The sequence below is a fragment of the Rhinoraja longicauda genome, chromosome 5 (genome assembly GCF_053455715.1).
Source record: "Rhinoraja longicauda isolate Sanriku21f chromosome 5, sRhiLon1.1, whole genome shotgun sequence".
Taxonomy (NCBI): Eukaryota; Metazoa; Chordata; class Chondrichthyes; order Rajiformes; family Arhynchobatidae; genus Rhinoraja; species Rhinoraja longicauda.
The window spans coordinates 67,209,464-67,222,188 of record NC_135957.1 but is presented as its reverse complement, the minus strand read 5'-3'; the positions used below and the strand labels follow the sequence as shown (position 1 = coordinate 67,222,188).

The following is a 12,725-nucleotide window of genomic DNA, read 5'->3' as shown; positions in this document are numbered from 1 at the left end:
GGGCTATGATTGTCATACATTCATTCTTATAACATACATATTTTCTGGGAATATATTGTGATTGTTGGAAATTCAGTTTCAGTGTCTCAAGTTCATTCATATTGGGCGTAGAGGAATTGGGTGCACAATTTGAAAAAAATGCTCTCTTTATACAAGCTTTTATGTAACCTCGTTATTCACGGAAATTGCTAATCAATTCAGTTCCATTTGTTTTTCCAGTTGTCAGTACTGTTCAGATTTCCTTGTTTGCAGTCGAACCTGAAAAGGGTAGAGTGTTCGGTGAAGAAAGATTGGACAAGCTAGGTTGGAGTATCTTCTGTTTAGAAGCATGAGAGCTGGTGTCATTAAAACATACAAGATCCCGAGGGGCTTTAACAGAGTGGATATGGAGAGAATGTTTCTTCTTTCAAGAGAATCTAAAACTAGGGGGTCAGTGTTTGAAAATAATGTCTGTTTAAGGTAGAGATGAGCCGTGTATATTTCTCCTGCTCAACGTGCGATGGAAGCAGCTTCTTTAAATATTTTTAATGCAGAGATATGCAGGTATGAAACATTATATATTCCAAAAGCATGTTACAGTATATGCTCTTAAATAATTTTGCAACATTCAGTGCTGTATATAGGCAAAATAGGTCACTGTAGAATCTGTACTTGTTAAGATTACACTACCCTGTTAACATTCTCGGTGAATTATTCCAACAGTGTGGCTGTTATGAAGCACCACTGTGAATATGAAATCTCATCAAGTCCAGCATGACACCAAGAGCTTATTAGATCAGAAAGAGTTTAAGTCATAGTCATAGAGTGATAGTGTGGAAACAGGCCCTTCGGCTCACACTGGCCAACATGTCCCAGCGACACTAGTCCTACCTGCCTGCGTTTGGTCCATGTCCTTCCAAACCTGTCCTACCCATGTACCTGTCTGTTTCTTAAATGTTGGGATAGTCCCTGCCTCAACTACCTCCTCTGGCAACTTATTCCATACACCCACCTCCTTTTGCGTGAAAAGGTTCCCCCTCAGATTCCTATTAAATCTTTTCTCCTTCACCTTAAACCTGTCTTCTGGTCCTCTGGGCAAGAGACTCCTTGCATCTACCTGACCTATTCCTCTCATGATCTTATACACCTCAATAAGATCACCCCTCATCCTCCTGCGCTCCAAGGAATAGAGTCCCCACCTACTCAACTTCTCCCTATATCTCAGACCCTGTAGCCCTGGCAACATCCTTGTAAATCTTCTCTGTACCCTTTCCAGGAAGTTGGCTCAATTTGTGTTTTTGCACCAAATGACAGTGAATGGAAGATCTCAGCATGCGGTAGAGCATGTTTAACATGCTGACTATCAATGTTGCCTGAGCTCCAATCCTGACATACAATTGCATTGGGCTGCATGATAAATTATGTGTAATTAAATCACTATGTGACTGTGAAGAATTATAGAGCTTTACTTCAGCTTCTTTGCAAGATGAATTTCATCTGGAATATCTAATGCAATTAAATTCTCATGTTGAGAAAATATATAGTTCCAATTATGAACTGTACAGTACATTGCCATAGTAGAAGTGTCATTTTTTTTTGTTTTTTCCTATTTGTTTTGACACAAAATTCCTTCTTTAAATTGCTCCTTCTGCCCCAATGTCAGCTGAATCAATGGAACCCCCGTCTCCCAATGAATTGCTAATCTACTTCCAAGATTTCATTATTACCAATATGAAACATCCAGCTGCATGTGATTTGGTTCATCTTTATGATTATTCCATTTGTTCTTCCTTTTGTGCAATTATCTGGACTCTATGTGATACTTCCTGGAAAGAGAAAACAGTTGTAGCATTCTACTGATAATTGTTAGCTTTTCACTAGGGATCACCCAAATCCTGTTATGTATAATAATGCGTGTTCCACATTTCCTTGGAATCTGTCACCATTACTTTCTTGCACTTATGAAATCAAGGTCATGGTAAACCTTATTAACTGCTTCTTTCTTTAAAAAAAAAATGGAACTGACCGATACGTTGGATCAAGAAGCTAAGAGGAGATCTGGTGATTGTGACAAATATGTCTTAATTTAACATGTACTTGAATGATATTCTGAAGCTGGATTGCTGAAGAGTTATCACAAGGCCAAGTTTATGGGAAGAGAAACCAAATTAATGTTTCAGGCCGAGGACTCAAGGTCAGAACTGATGAAGTTCTTATGAACAGTCTCCAATTTTGTTGGTGTTAACTTTTATCAGGTTCTGTTTAATTTTGAACTTTAACATCATAATTGTAGTCTTGTATTGTAACATACATACTGCCTTTCTTTTTAATAAAACCCTACACTTGGAAACATTCATTTTCTCAAAAATTACAAAGAATTTATCAATATGGAAGAGGACGCTGGCAAACTATAAGTAGAAACAGATACAGAAAAGAATGTATTTGGGGTGAAAATTGATAAGCTGAGTGCATTGCAAAGGTTGACAATGCTTGTAGTCAATGTCACCTGGTTTGATTGACTTGCATCATAGAGAATTAGAAGTGAAGATGGTGGAATATCTTGGCATAATCTTCTGACTTTTCTTGTACATGGTAGATGTGTCAGAGAATTGGAAAATGGCAAACATAGCACCCTTGTAAGGATGCACGGACATTCCTGGTAACTAAAGGCTATTCAGTTTAACATCAGTTGGGGAACTTTGAAATGTTAAAGAAGTTGATGAATTGGATAGTTCATGTGGATTTATATAACACATTTGACTGGGTCTCACATAAAAGGATTGTTAAAACTGAAACTTATGCTAAAAGTTTGTTAGTGCAGCTTGGGGTTAAAAAAAAAAAAAGGTTTTTATAGAGCATAGAACAGTACAGCACAGCACAGGAACAGGCCCATCAGCCAAACATGATGCCAAGACAAACCTTCTCTGACTCTACATAATCCATATCGCTCCATTCCCTACTTATCTGTATGTCTATCCAAAAGCCTCTTCAATGTGACTATCATATCTGCCTCAACCACCAATCCTGTCAGCACATTCCAGGTACTTGCCACCCTCTGTGTAAAAAAAAAAGTTGTCCCACGCATCACCTTTAAACTTTGCCCCCTCACCTTAAAGCTATGCCCACTAATATTTGATTTTTGTTTCTATCTTGGAAAAAAGGTTCTGCCTGTCTACCCCTCTTATAAAGTTATATACTTCCAGCAGGTCTACCTGCAACCTCTGGCATTCCAGAAAAAAAGTATCTGTTCCTCTATCGACTGCCTGGTATTGGGAGCCTATAGTACAATCCCATCAGAGTCCTTCACATTCTCACTTGGTTCTCCTTTCTCTTCGATACTGAACAAGTTATTAACTCAGTAATATTCTGCAGGCTTCAATAATGCTCAATTTGATGGAAGCCAACTACGAAATACTCATTTTATAAATGCATATATCACATGCCTCGTAACACTTTGCATCACATTAGGGTTAGTTTGCCAGCTTTAAGAAATATTGCAATGTTCTTTACATCCAGCACTTCTGTATGGAGAGGGGAGGGAGAGGTGAAACTTCATGGACTGGGTATCTCCAATCAATTGGAGAGCTTCATTTCCAGTGGAAAGTATTAAACAGTATGGGGCCCCCAAGTCATGAATAAGTAATTCCAGTCTAGATATGCTTAAAATGGGGTATAATTAAAATAGAAAATCTGTTATTTAAATTCTGCTTTGATTCAATGAAATAGTGAAATCTCAATAATAATTATGAAGGAGTAAAGTTAATGCAGGAAAAAAACCCCAGATAAAAGCTAAGGTGCCTTTTATATTAAAAAGTGATTTCAAAAGGGTTGCCTCACTCAGCCAAGGTCACCAGCTGCATTATCTTGTTTTCAATGCCTGTTGCCATCTTCTTATTCGGGGGCCCTGCCAAAAATGTTCAACAAAGCTTTACACCAGCAATTAATTCCGGATCAGGAGCACTGGTTGTGGCAAGTGACAAAGTAACTCAGTTCACATTTTTCAGCTATTAAGTCAAGCAGAAAATCCAAAATCTAAAATGCCAATTAAAATAAATGATTTGTAGTATTTATGTAGTAAATGCATGGATTGTATAAAACAAATGAACAAAGTATATACAAGATACTGCAGACAGACACAGAATGCTGGGGTAACTCAGCAGGACAGGCGGCATCTCTGGTGAGAAGGGACTGGGTGACGTTTCAGGTCGAGACCCTTTATTGTAGGTTAAAGTTGAATTATTTATATGCAAATATTATAGTTCATACTCAAATAGAAATCCTATAACAAGTAAAATAGTGGTGATTATAGACGTGTGCATAAAAATGGATGAGGATTGAAGGCCGGATGAGGAGACGGACTAGTGATCTGGGTGGAGGCGATGGCTACAATGGTCCTTTACGGTCAGCTGCAGCTGGGACTTTAAAATGGCAACTTTTGCATATGGACTCAGTGGGCTGTTTCTATGCATTCATAAGGTTATAAGGGATAGGAGTAGCTTTAAGCCATTCGGCCCATCAAGTCTACTCCGCCATAATCTATCTATCTTTGCCTTAAATATATGACTTGGACTCCAAAGCCTTCAGTGGCAAAGAATTCCACAGATTTGGTCGTTTATTGGGGATTTTACATAAATATGTTAATATTCTTACTGATCTGTATGCAAAAACAGAATGTTATTGTGTCTTGGCACGTGTGATAATAAAAGAACGATTGAACCATTGTATGGTGAGGTACAAGCACAATGGAAAATCTTGCCTGCAGCAGCATCACAGGCACAGAGTACTGCTACCTCTTTCATGTATAAACATTGCCAAAGCACATTTATCAGACACTAGACCAAGTGGACCTGTTGGGCCCAAACCTCTCCTGCATTGGTGCAGCACCCTCTCCTCCCAACCTCCAAGTGTTTACAATGTTTGATAATCGTACTTTGGTAATGCTGGTACATAAGATAGAGGTGAAGGAATAAGTATGATTTAATTTATTAACAAAATGCTGGAGTAACTCAGCAGGTCAGGCAGCATCTCAGGAGAGAAGGAATGGGTGACGTTTCGGGCCGAGACCCTTCTTCAGACTGAAGATGCTGCCTGACCTGCTGAGTTACTCCAGCATTTTGTGAATAAATAACTTTGATTTGTACCAGCATCTGCAGTTATTTTCTTACGTTTAATTTATTAAAGTGTGTTAGTGTGAAAATGGTTCCAAAATCAAAATTGGCTTTTGGCCACTTGATCGTAAGATGTGCAAGGGGAAAGCTCATCTTCACCTCTATGTTTCTCCATCCCCATCTGAATTGTTCTGCAATCATATTCTAGGTACTGGGTCAATTAGATTCCTGCTTTTCAATTCAGGAGAGCAGCTTTTCAGCTGACATCAACCATGAAATACATATGAACGGCAGTTTTATTTATCATTTTGTCTCCACCATTTTTAATGTTTAAACATATGCAGGTATTATTGTGATACCAGTCTCAGTCAGCAGCAAATCTGGATTAGTAATAAATAATTTCAGATACCACTTCTGCCTCAGAAGAATTTGGATATATTTCATCCCTGTTTCTTGCTTCCTGGGATATGGATTGTAAGAGCTGAAAGGACTAGTTTTTAAAACATTTTTTAAATCCCTTTACTTGCACTAATATTTTGATAAGGTTAGGAACATAGAAAATATGTGCAGGAGTAGGCCATTCAGCCCTTCGAGCAAGCACTACCATTCAATATAATCAAGGCTAATCATCCAAAATCAGTACTCCGTTCCTGCTTTCTTCCCATATCCCTTGATTCCGTTAGCCCTAAGAGCTATATCTAACTCTCTTTTGAATACATCTATCTGACTTTCTCGAATACATCTTCTTGAAAGATTTGTTTTTGTTTCAATTAGCTTGATCCCTTTTAAGATGCAGTCTGTAACCGCAGTAGCATCTATGTCCTAATTGCTGAATTAAGCCAATGCTTGCAAATTATTCAGTTAATCCCATTTTTCTTCTGCTTCTGCATTGCAGCTCATCATATCTTGCTTCTGTCTGTATCCAATGAGCGATATCCAAAACCTGCACTCACTGGCTGCAAAATTATCAGCCAATGATGTGGGGGGTAGACAAAGAACATGGTGGGGAAGGGTGAAGGTTCAGGCAGTGGAGGGCTCAGAGTCAAGGTCAAATACAGGCACTCTCAATAATTCACCCAAGATTTGCTGCTGAGTCCATGCAAATATTCCTACCAATCCGAGAACCTACATCTTAGAGGGAGATGGGCCATGCACAGGCCGGTGGAACTAGTGTAGATGGGGCATGTTAGTTATCATAGGCAAGTTGGGCCGAAGGGCCTGTTTCCATGCTGCATGACTATCTGTTTGAACATCAACACAAGCCTGTCTCTTTTATTCCATGATAAAGGCTAACACGCCATGTGCTCTCTTAAACACTTGTAGTACCATCATGTTGCTTGTATGCAAACTGTAGAAAACCTAGGTCCTTTTGAACATCTCAATAAGATGTCCTTACATTTGTCTAAATTTTAACAAATAGTCACACTGTACCCATCTCCACTCACGTGGAAAACTCACCATCCAGGAACCAGCCCCAGGGAATCTTTATTGACCTCCTCTGCAGCATGTTCATCCTTAGACGGCACGGTAGCGCAGCGGTAGAGTTGCTGCTTTACAGCGAATGCAGCGCCGGAGACTCAGGTTCGATCCTGACTACGGGTGCTGCACTGTAAGGAGTTTGTACGTTCTCCCCGTGACCTGCGTGGGTTTTCTCCGAGATCTTCGGTTTCCTCCCACACTCCAAAGACGTACAGGTATGTAGGTTAATTGGCTGGGTAAATGTAAAAATTGTCCCTAGTGGGTGTAGGATAGTGTTAATGTACGGGGATTGCTGGGTGGCACGGACTTGGTGGGCCGAAAAGGCCTGTTTCCGGCTGTATATATATGATATGATGATATGATAGACATCGAGAAGAAATCTCAACTCAGTATTCCAAGTGTAGCCTTACCAAGGTCCACTCCAATTACAACAAAGCTTTACTCTTTTATTCTCTCGTAATAAAGGATAATGTATCACTTGTTCTTCTGCACCTTAATGCTGATCTCCAGCAAACTGTATACAAGGAAAATGAAATAAACAAGGAACTGCAGATGCTGGTTTATACCACAGATAGATGCATAATGCTGGTACAACTCAGTGAGTCTGGCAATATCTCTGAAGAAAATGGCTAGGTGACGTTTTTGGATCGGGAAACGTCACCTGTCCACTTTCTCCACAGATCCTGCCTGACACACTGTATACGAGGAAATCTAGGTTGTTTTGAACATCAACACTATCCAGTCTCACAGATTTATCAAATAGTCTATTTTTCTGTGGGTTGCCAAAATGTATACCATATTTTCCACATATCCATGTGCTCACTCGTTCATCCAGCTTTTCAGTCCTTGAAAGATTACTCACGCGCCCACCTAATTTGATATCATCAGAAAATTTGGAAATTTGGTCCCTTCAGTGAATTATCGACAGATTATGAAAACTTGAGGTCTTATATCATTTAAATGAAAAGTTGAGGTCTTAAATTTATCTTAAATCCCAAAGACTAGCAGTTTAATGTGCTAGCTGGTCAGCGTAACATAGCCCTAGTGCATAGGTAAGTGGCAGAGTCTAAGAAGGGAGGTTAATGGGAATTTGGGGAGAATAGGTTAAAGGCAGGAACTGTTGGTGAATAAAATTGCCCTGTAAAACCAGCATAGACCCGAGGCCAAAATGTCCTCTTTCTATGTGATAACAAAATATGGCAAAATATCGGCAAACCCAAAGCGATAGAAAAAGCTTGACATAAGATCTAAGTTTTAAGGACGAAAAAAGTTTCAGACATGCCCTGAAATATTTCACATAGACATTTTACCACTTTGCATGTCTTAAAAATAAATCTTCACCTTGCTATTAGTAATTTAATCAATCTTCTAAACTAATTTATAGACACAAAGTGCTGGAGTAACTCAGTGGGTCAGGCAGCATCTCTGGAGAAAAAGGATGGGTGACATTTCTGGTCAGGAGCCTCCTTCAGACACTGAAGTCTGAAGAAGGGACCTGACCTGAAATGTCATTCATTCTTTTTATCCAGAGATGCTGCCTGACCCACAAGTACTCCAGCACTTTGTATATCTTTGGTATAAACCAGCATCTGCAGTTCTTTGTTTCTAAAATCATGTGATGGTTTGTATTTGGGTTAATGATGACCCTCCCTGGCTCAACCTTGTCAAAAGTTAGTTCTTTCTTAACACCTCCATTCCTAGCTATCTATTTATCGTTCCCTCATGACAGGATGCCATTCATTCCAAGGTTTGATTATAACAGGTCACTAGGCACACTCGAGTCTAGAAAAGCACATTCTAAAGATGTCCTGAAGGGGTTGTGAAGCAGAATTTCTTTCCTTATAAATTTACGTTAACTTTAACCAGGTGCAAAATACTCAGGTTGCACCCTCTCACTATTTTCGACCCTGCAGTTAGTGGTGTCAGCTTATTAAAAAGGTTTCAAGTTGGTCAGAATCAATGCAAAAAGACAAAAAAAACATATAATCATGTATGTAAAGCCAGTTTAATATTACTTTTTTTCCTTATCTGACACAGCAAGGCATTTTGATCATAAAGCATATTGACTTTATTTAGTTTCCAGTTTTGATTTAATGCAATTTCAGCTGCTTAAACCTCAACCTATATCTTAACATTATGTTGTTGAATGCTGTTCTATGCGATTAGCTTGCAATAGAATTAAAGCTATTAAAACTGGCACAACAATAAATGTGCAATTTTGTTACAATTTTTCCATGGAATGAACTTCAAAGGAAATGCAAGTTTACAAACTCAAAGAACCTCTACAACTTGCAAAATTGATAAATGGAGAACAAAATCTTCAAAGCCACAACTGTGACATCATGTGCAAATATCTCACTTTAAGGCATCCTTCAATTCCCTTAAACTAATGCAGGGAAAATAATCTCAGATTAAATCAGTTCCATCACTTCAAAATTCAATTTGGTGTTTTTTTTTGGCTGAAGTAAATCAAAGCAAGATGAGTAAGAATAAAATAAAGCTCAGTTTGCAAACAAATGGTCGGGTTCATGTTTTGTTGAAAAATCTTCAGATAAATGTTTATAATTGTTGATACTAGTGTCTTCAACATATTTTGCACTCAAAGTTGCTATTCTAGCCACCACCCACAAAAAAAAGTACAATACATAACTCACCATTCACGACAGCAACAATAGCTGACACCCAGCAACATTTTCTTTTTCAATTCATACTGGAAAATGCTTCATGTTTTATTTTTAAATTAAAGATCCAGATGCTTAACCAAGTAAATAGAAGGCTCTGATTTTACTATGTCAATAGACACAAAAAGCTGGAGTAACGCAGCGGGACTGACCGCATTTCTGGAGAGAAGAAATGGGTGACATTTCGGGTCGAGACCTTTCTTCAGACCCGAAACGTCAGCCATTCCTTCTCTCCAGAGATGCTGCCTGTCCCGCTGAGTTACTCCAGCTTTTTGTGTCTATCTACGGTTTAAACCAGCATCTGCCGTTCCTTCCTACACATTTTGTCTGATTTTACTATCATTAGGGAGAATGGGCAAGCCATCTGGGTTCAGACAGTGACTGATTAACACAATATTCATGGTTGTGCTGCAAAAAGCAAACAGGGCGCAAGTATCCCAACCACTGAATTTGGGAAGAGGCTGTTCAGTTATATAAATTGTGGTGCATGGGGGCTACATTCGAGGGACCTGCGGGAATGGTAGTGTTGGTGTGTTGATGAGGGGCTTGGTAGGATATCAGGAGTCATGGTAGAGTGGAGGCTCCGAGCCAGAGGTGGCTTCCTTGCAGTCTGGAGGGACAGCAGCATTCCTTCTGCCCTGTCAAATACAATTTTCATTGGTTTCCTAACCGGACGGATATGGAATGATGCAGCTTTCTCCTGCTTTGATGTTAAGATGTCAACACTGCTCACCTGCATCATTTTCCATTGAACAACAAAGCTGAACGTTGCCCAATTCTGGAAGACGTCCAGATCCAATGGAATTCTATTTGACCGTGTCAGTTTGGTGCAGAGAATCCCCATCGCCTTTAACTATTCACACATCACCCCTTGTCCACCAATCCCACCGTTGCCAATTCCACTGAACTCATGGATTCTACCAGTATTTCAATATAGACATTTGAAAAGCACTCTGAAAGTGGTGACAATGTTTCAAGTTACCACTTTCAGTGTTACCTTGCGATGCCCTCGACTGAAATGGCAAAATTTTAAGTACCAGCATTAGATCATTTCAGCACAAAGAATGACCTGCTCCCAATCTCACCAGCAGTAAGCAACGTTAAACAAGGACATTAGTGGGGGGTCATATTTAATGTCCTCCTTTGGTCATGCCACTATTGCATAGTCTGTGTTATCATAACTTTAAAAAAAAGTTAACATAATTAGTACAGAAATATATAGTTGTAAGGGTTATATTATTGCAGGAAAAAATATTTTTAGTTGCAGAAGAGATATTTATATCAAAAAATGAAACCTAAGTACCTACAGCATACTGCAAAATTGAAAATTAAACCTACTAATTTACTTCTTTAGTAATTTAAACTGCTAGACCCTCTGTAATGCTACGTACAATGCTTTTATATTTTGACTGTTTGAATCCTTGAGGCTTCCTCTGGCCAGGTGTAGGAATCAATTACAAAATCATCATAATCAGTGCTGTAAATCAGGGATTTGATCAAGGATCGTTTGTCTTCAGGTTCTGGGTACACTGAAGCTATTCCATTTTTGAAAGCATACTCAGCAATCTGAAAGATAAAACACAAAGTTAATTGAACATCAAAAAAAAAATGACAGGTGATGGGGAGGTTGACTACTGCACAAGGAACAGCATGGTGGCACAGCAGTAGAGATGCAGCCTTACAGCACACCAGAGACTCGGTATCTGTACGGAGTTTGTACGTTTTCCCCATGACATGCATGGGTTTTTTCTCCGGGATCTCCGGTTTCCTCTCACACTCCAAAGACGTAGGTTTGTAGGTTAATTGGCTCGTGAAAATTGTAAATTGGTCGGCGTGGACTCGGTGGGCCGAAGGGCCTGTTTCCGCATTGCATCTCTAAACTAAACTAAGTTAAGTCATGGCTGCACATTTGTTAAATGACAGTGCAATCATAAGAGCCAAGAAGGGTTCCAACTCGAAATGTTATCTATTCCTTTTCTCCGGAGATGCTGCCTGACCCGGCTGAGTTACTCCAGCACTTTGTGTCTATCTTCGTGCGATCATAAGAAACAGATGCAGGCATAGGTCAGGAGAATCCTTAAGCCTGCCCTGCCATTCAATAAGATCATGGCTGTTCTTTGCCCCAGCTTCACTTCCCTGCCTGTTCCCATAACTTTCAACTACTCTGAAAACTAAAAAATCTGACCACCACTTCCTTAAATACAGTAAAACTCGTAACCCATTACCTGACCATTCATAATTCCCATTGATTCGGTGTTAGGTTCAGCGGGCACCAATTCCTGTGTGCCACTCCACTCACCCAGGCCCGGTTGCCGTGTACCCTTCAAACTCACTTGGTTCTGCTCACTGCACTCTTCCTCAAACCTAATGGGGGCTTGTTTCCTATGTTCCCATTAATTTTACCGGAGTCACTGGTCAAAATTATTGTTCTGATGTATATCATTGTAAATAAGAAGTCAAACAAAAGTATATGCAGTTCTGGTTTGCCCCATTAGAGGAAGGGTGTGGAGGCTGGGAAAGTGTACAAAAGAGCTTTATCAAGATGCTTCCTGGGTTAGAGGATAGTGGCTAGAAGGAGAGATTGGACAGACTTGTTTTGTTTTCCCTGGAGCAGAGAGGTTGAGATACCTGATAGAAGTTTATAAAATTATGAGAGGCATAGACTGGGTAAACAGTCAGAATCGTTTCCCCACGATCTGGGGAAAAGATCCAGTATCTCTTCTGGAGATATGGAATTTTTCAGTATCTCCAGAAAATATACTGAATCTTTTCTCCAGTATCCGAATGTCAAATACTGGAGGGCAAAGTTATAAGGTAAGAGGAGGAAAGTTTAAAGGAGATACGTGGGCAAGTTTATTTTTGCACTGAGAGTAATGGTTGCCTGGAACGTACTGCTTAGCGTGGTGGTGGAAGCAGGCATGATCGTCGAGATTAAGCAGCTCTTAGATAGACATATATGCAGGAAGAAGGAGTTAGTTTAAGCGGCATCATGTTTGGCACTGATGCTAAGGGCCGAAGGGCCTGTTCCTGTGCTATACTGTTCTACATTATATGTTCTTATGTTCATAGAGTAATATGCAACAAAATGTTAGTCTGGCACCAAAGTACTGAGCATGCTGGATTAAAGTAGTTTTATTGTATACTAGACCAAGTGAAGGGGGGAAAGGGAAGGGGAGAGGGTGTGACTGAGGAGCCCTGGACCCAAAGTCTCTCCTGTATTGGGGATAGTCAGCATGATTTTGTACGTGGGAGGTCGTGTCTCACAAATCTGATTGATTTTTGTGAAGACGTGACCAAAAAGGTTGATGAAGGCACAGCTGTAGATGTTGTGTACATGGACTTCAGTAAGGCGTTCAACAAGGTTCCACATGATAGGCTGCTCTGGAAGGTTAGATCACATGGGATCCAAGGAGAGATAGCTGAATGAATAGCAAATTGGCTCCATGGAAGGAAGCAGAGCGTAATGGTGGAAGGTTGC

General features: G+C 39.8%; 1 protein-coding gene across 2 annotated transcripts in view; it reads right to left on the bottom strand.

Moving 5' to 3' along the window:
• Positions 1 to 9,460: 9,460 nt before the first annotated feature.
• me1 (malic enzyme 1, NADP(+)-dependent, cytosolic) overlaps positions 9,461 to 12,725 on the bottom strand; it is a 325,940-nt gene continuing 322,675 nt past the window's right edge. For both annotated transcript variants that reach the window (XM_078399713.1, XM_078399714.1), the window contains exon 14: positions 9,461 to 10,813. In XM_078399713.1, the coding sequence (XP_078255839.1) occupies positions 10,646 to 10,813 (168 nt within the window). In that variant the 3' untranslated portion in view covers positions 9,461 to 10,645. The remainder of the gene's footprint in view (positions 10,814 to 12,725) is intronic.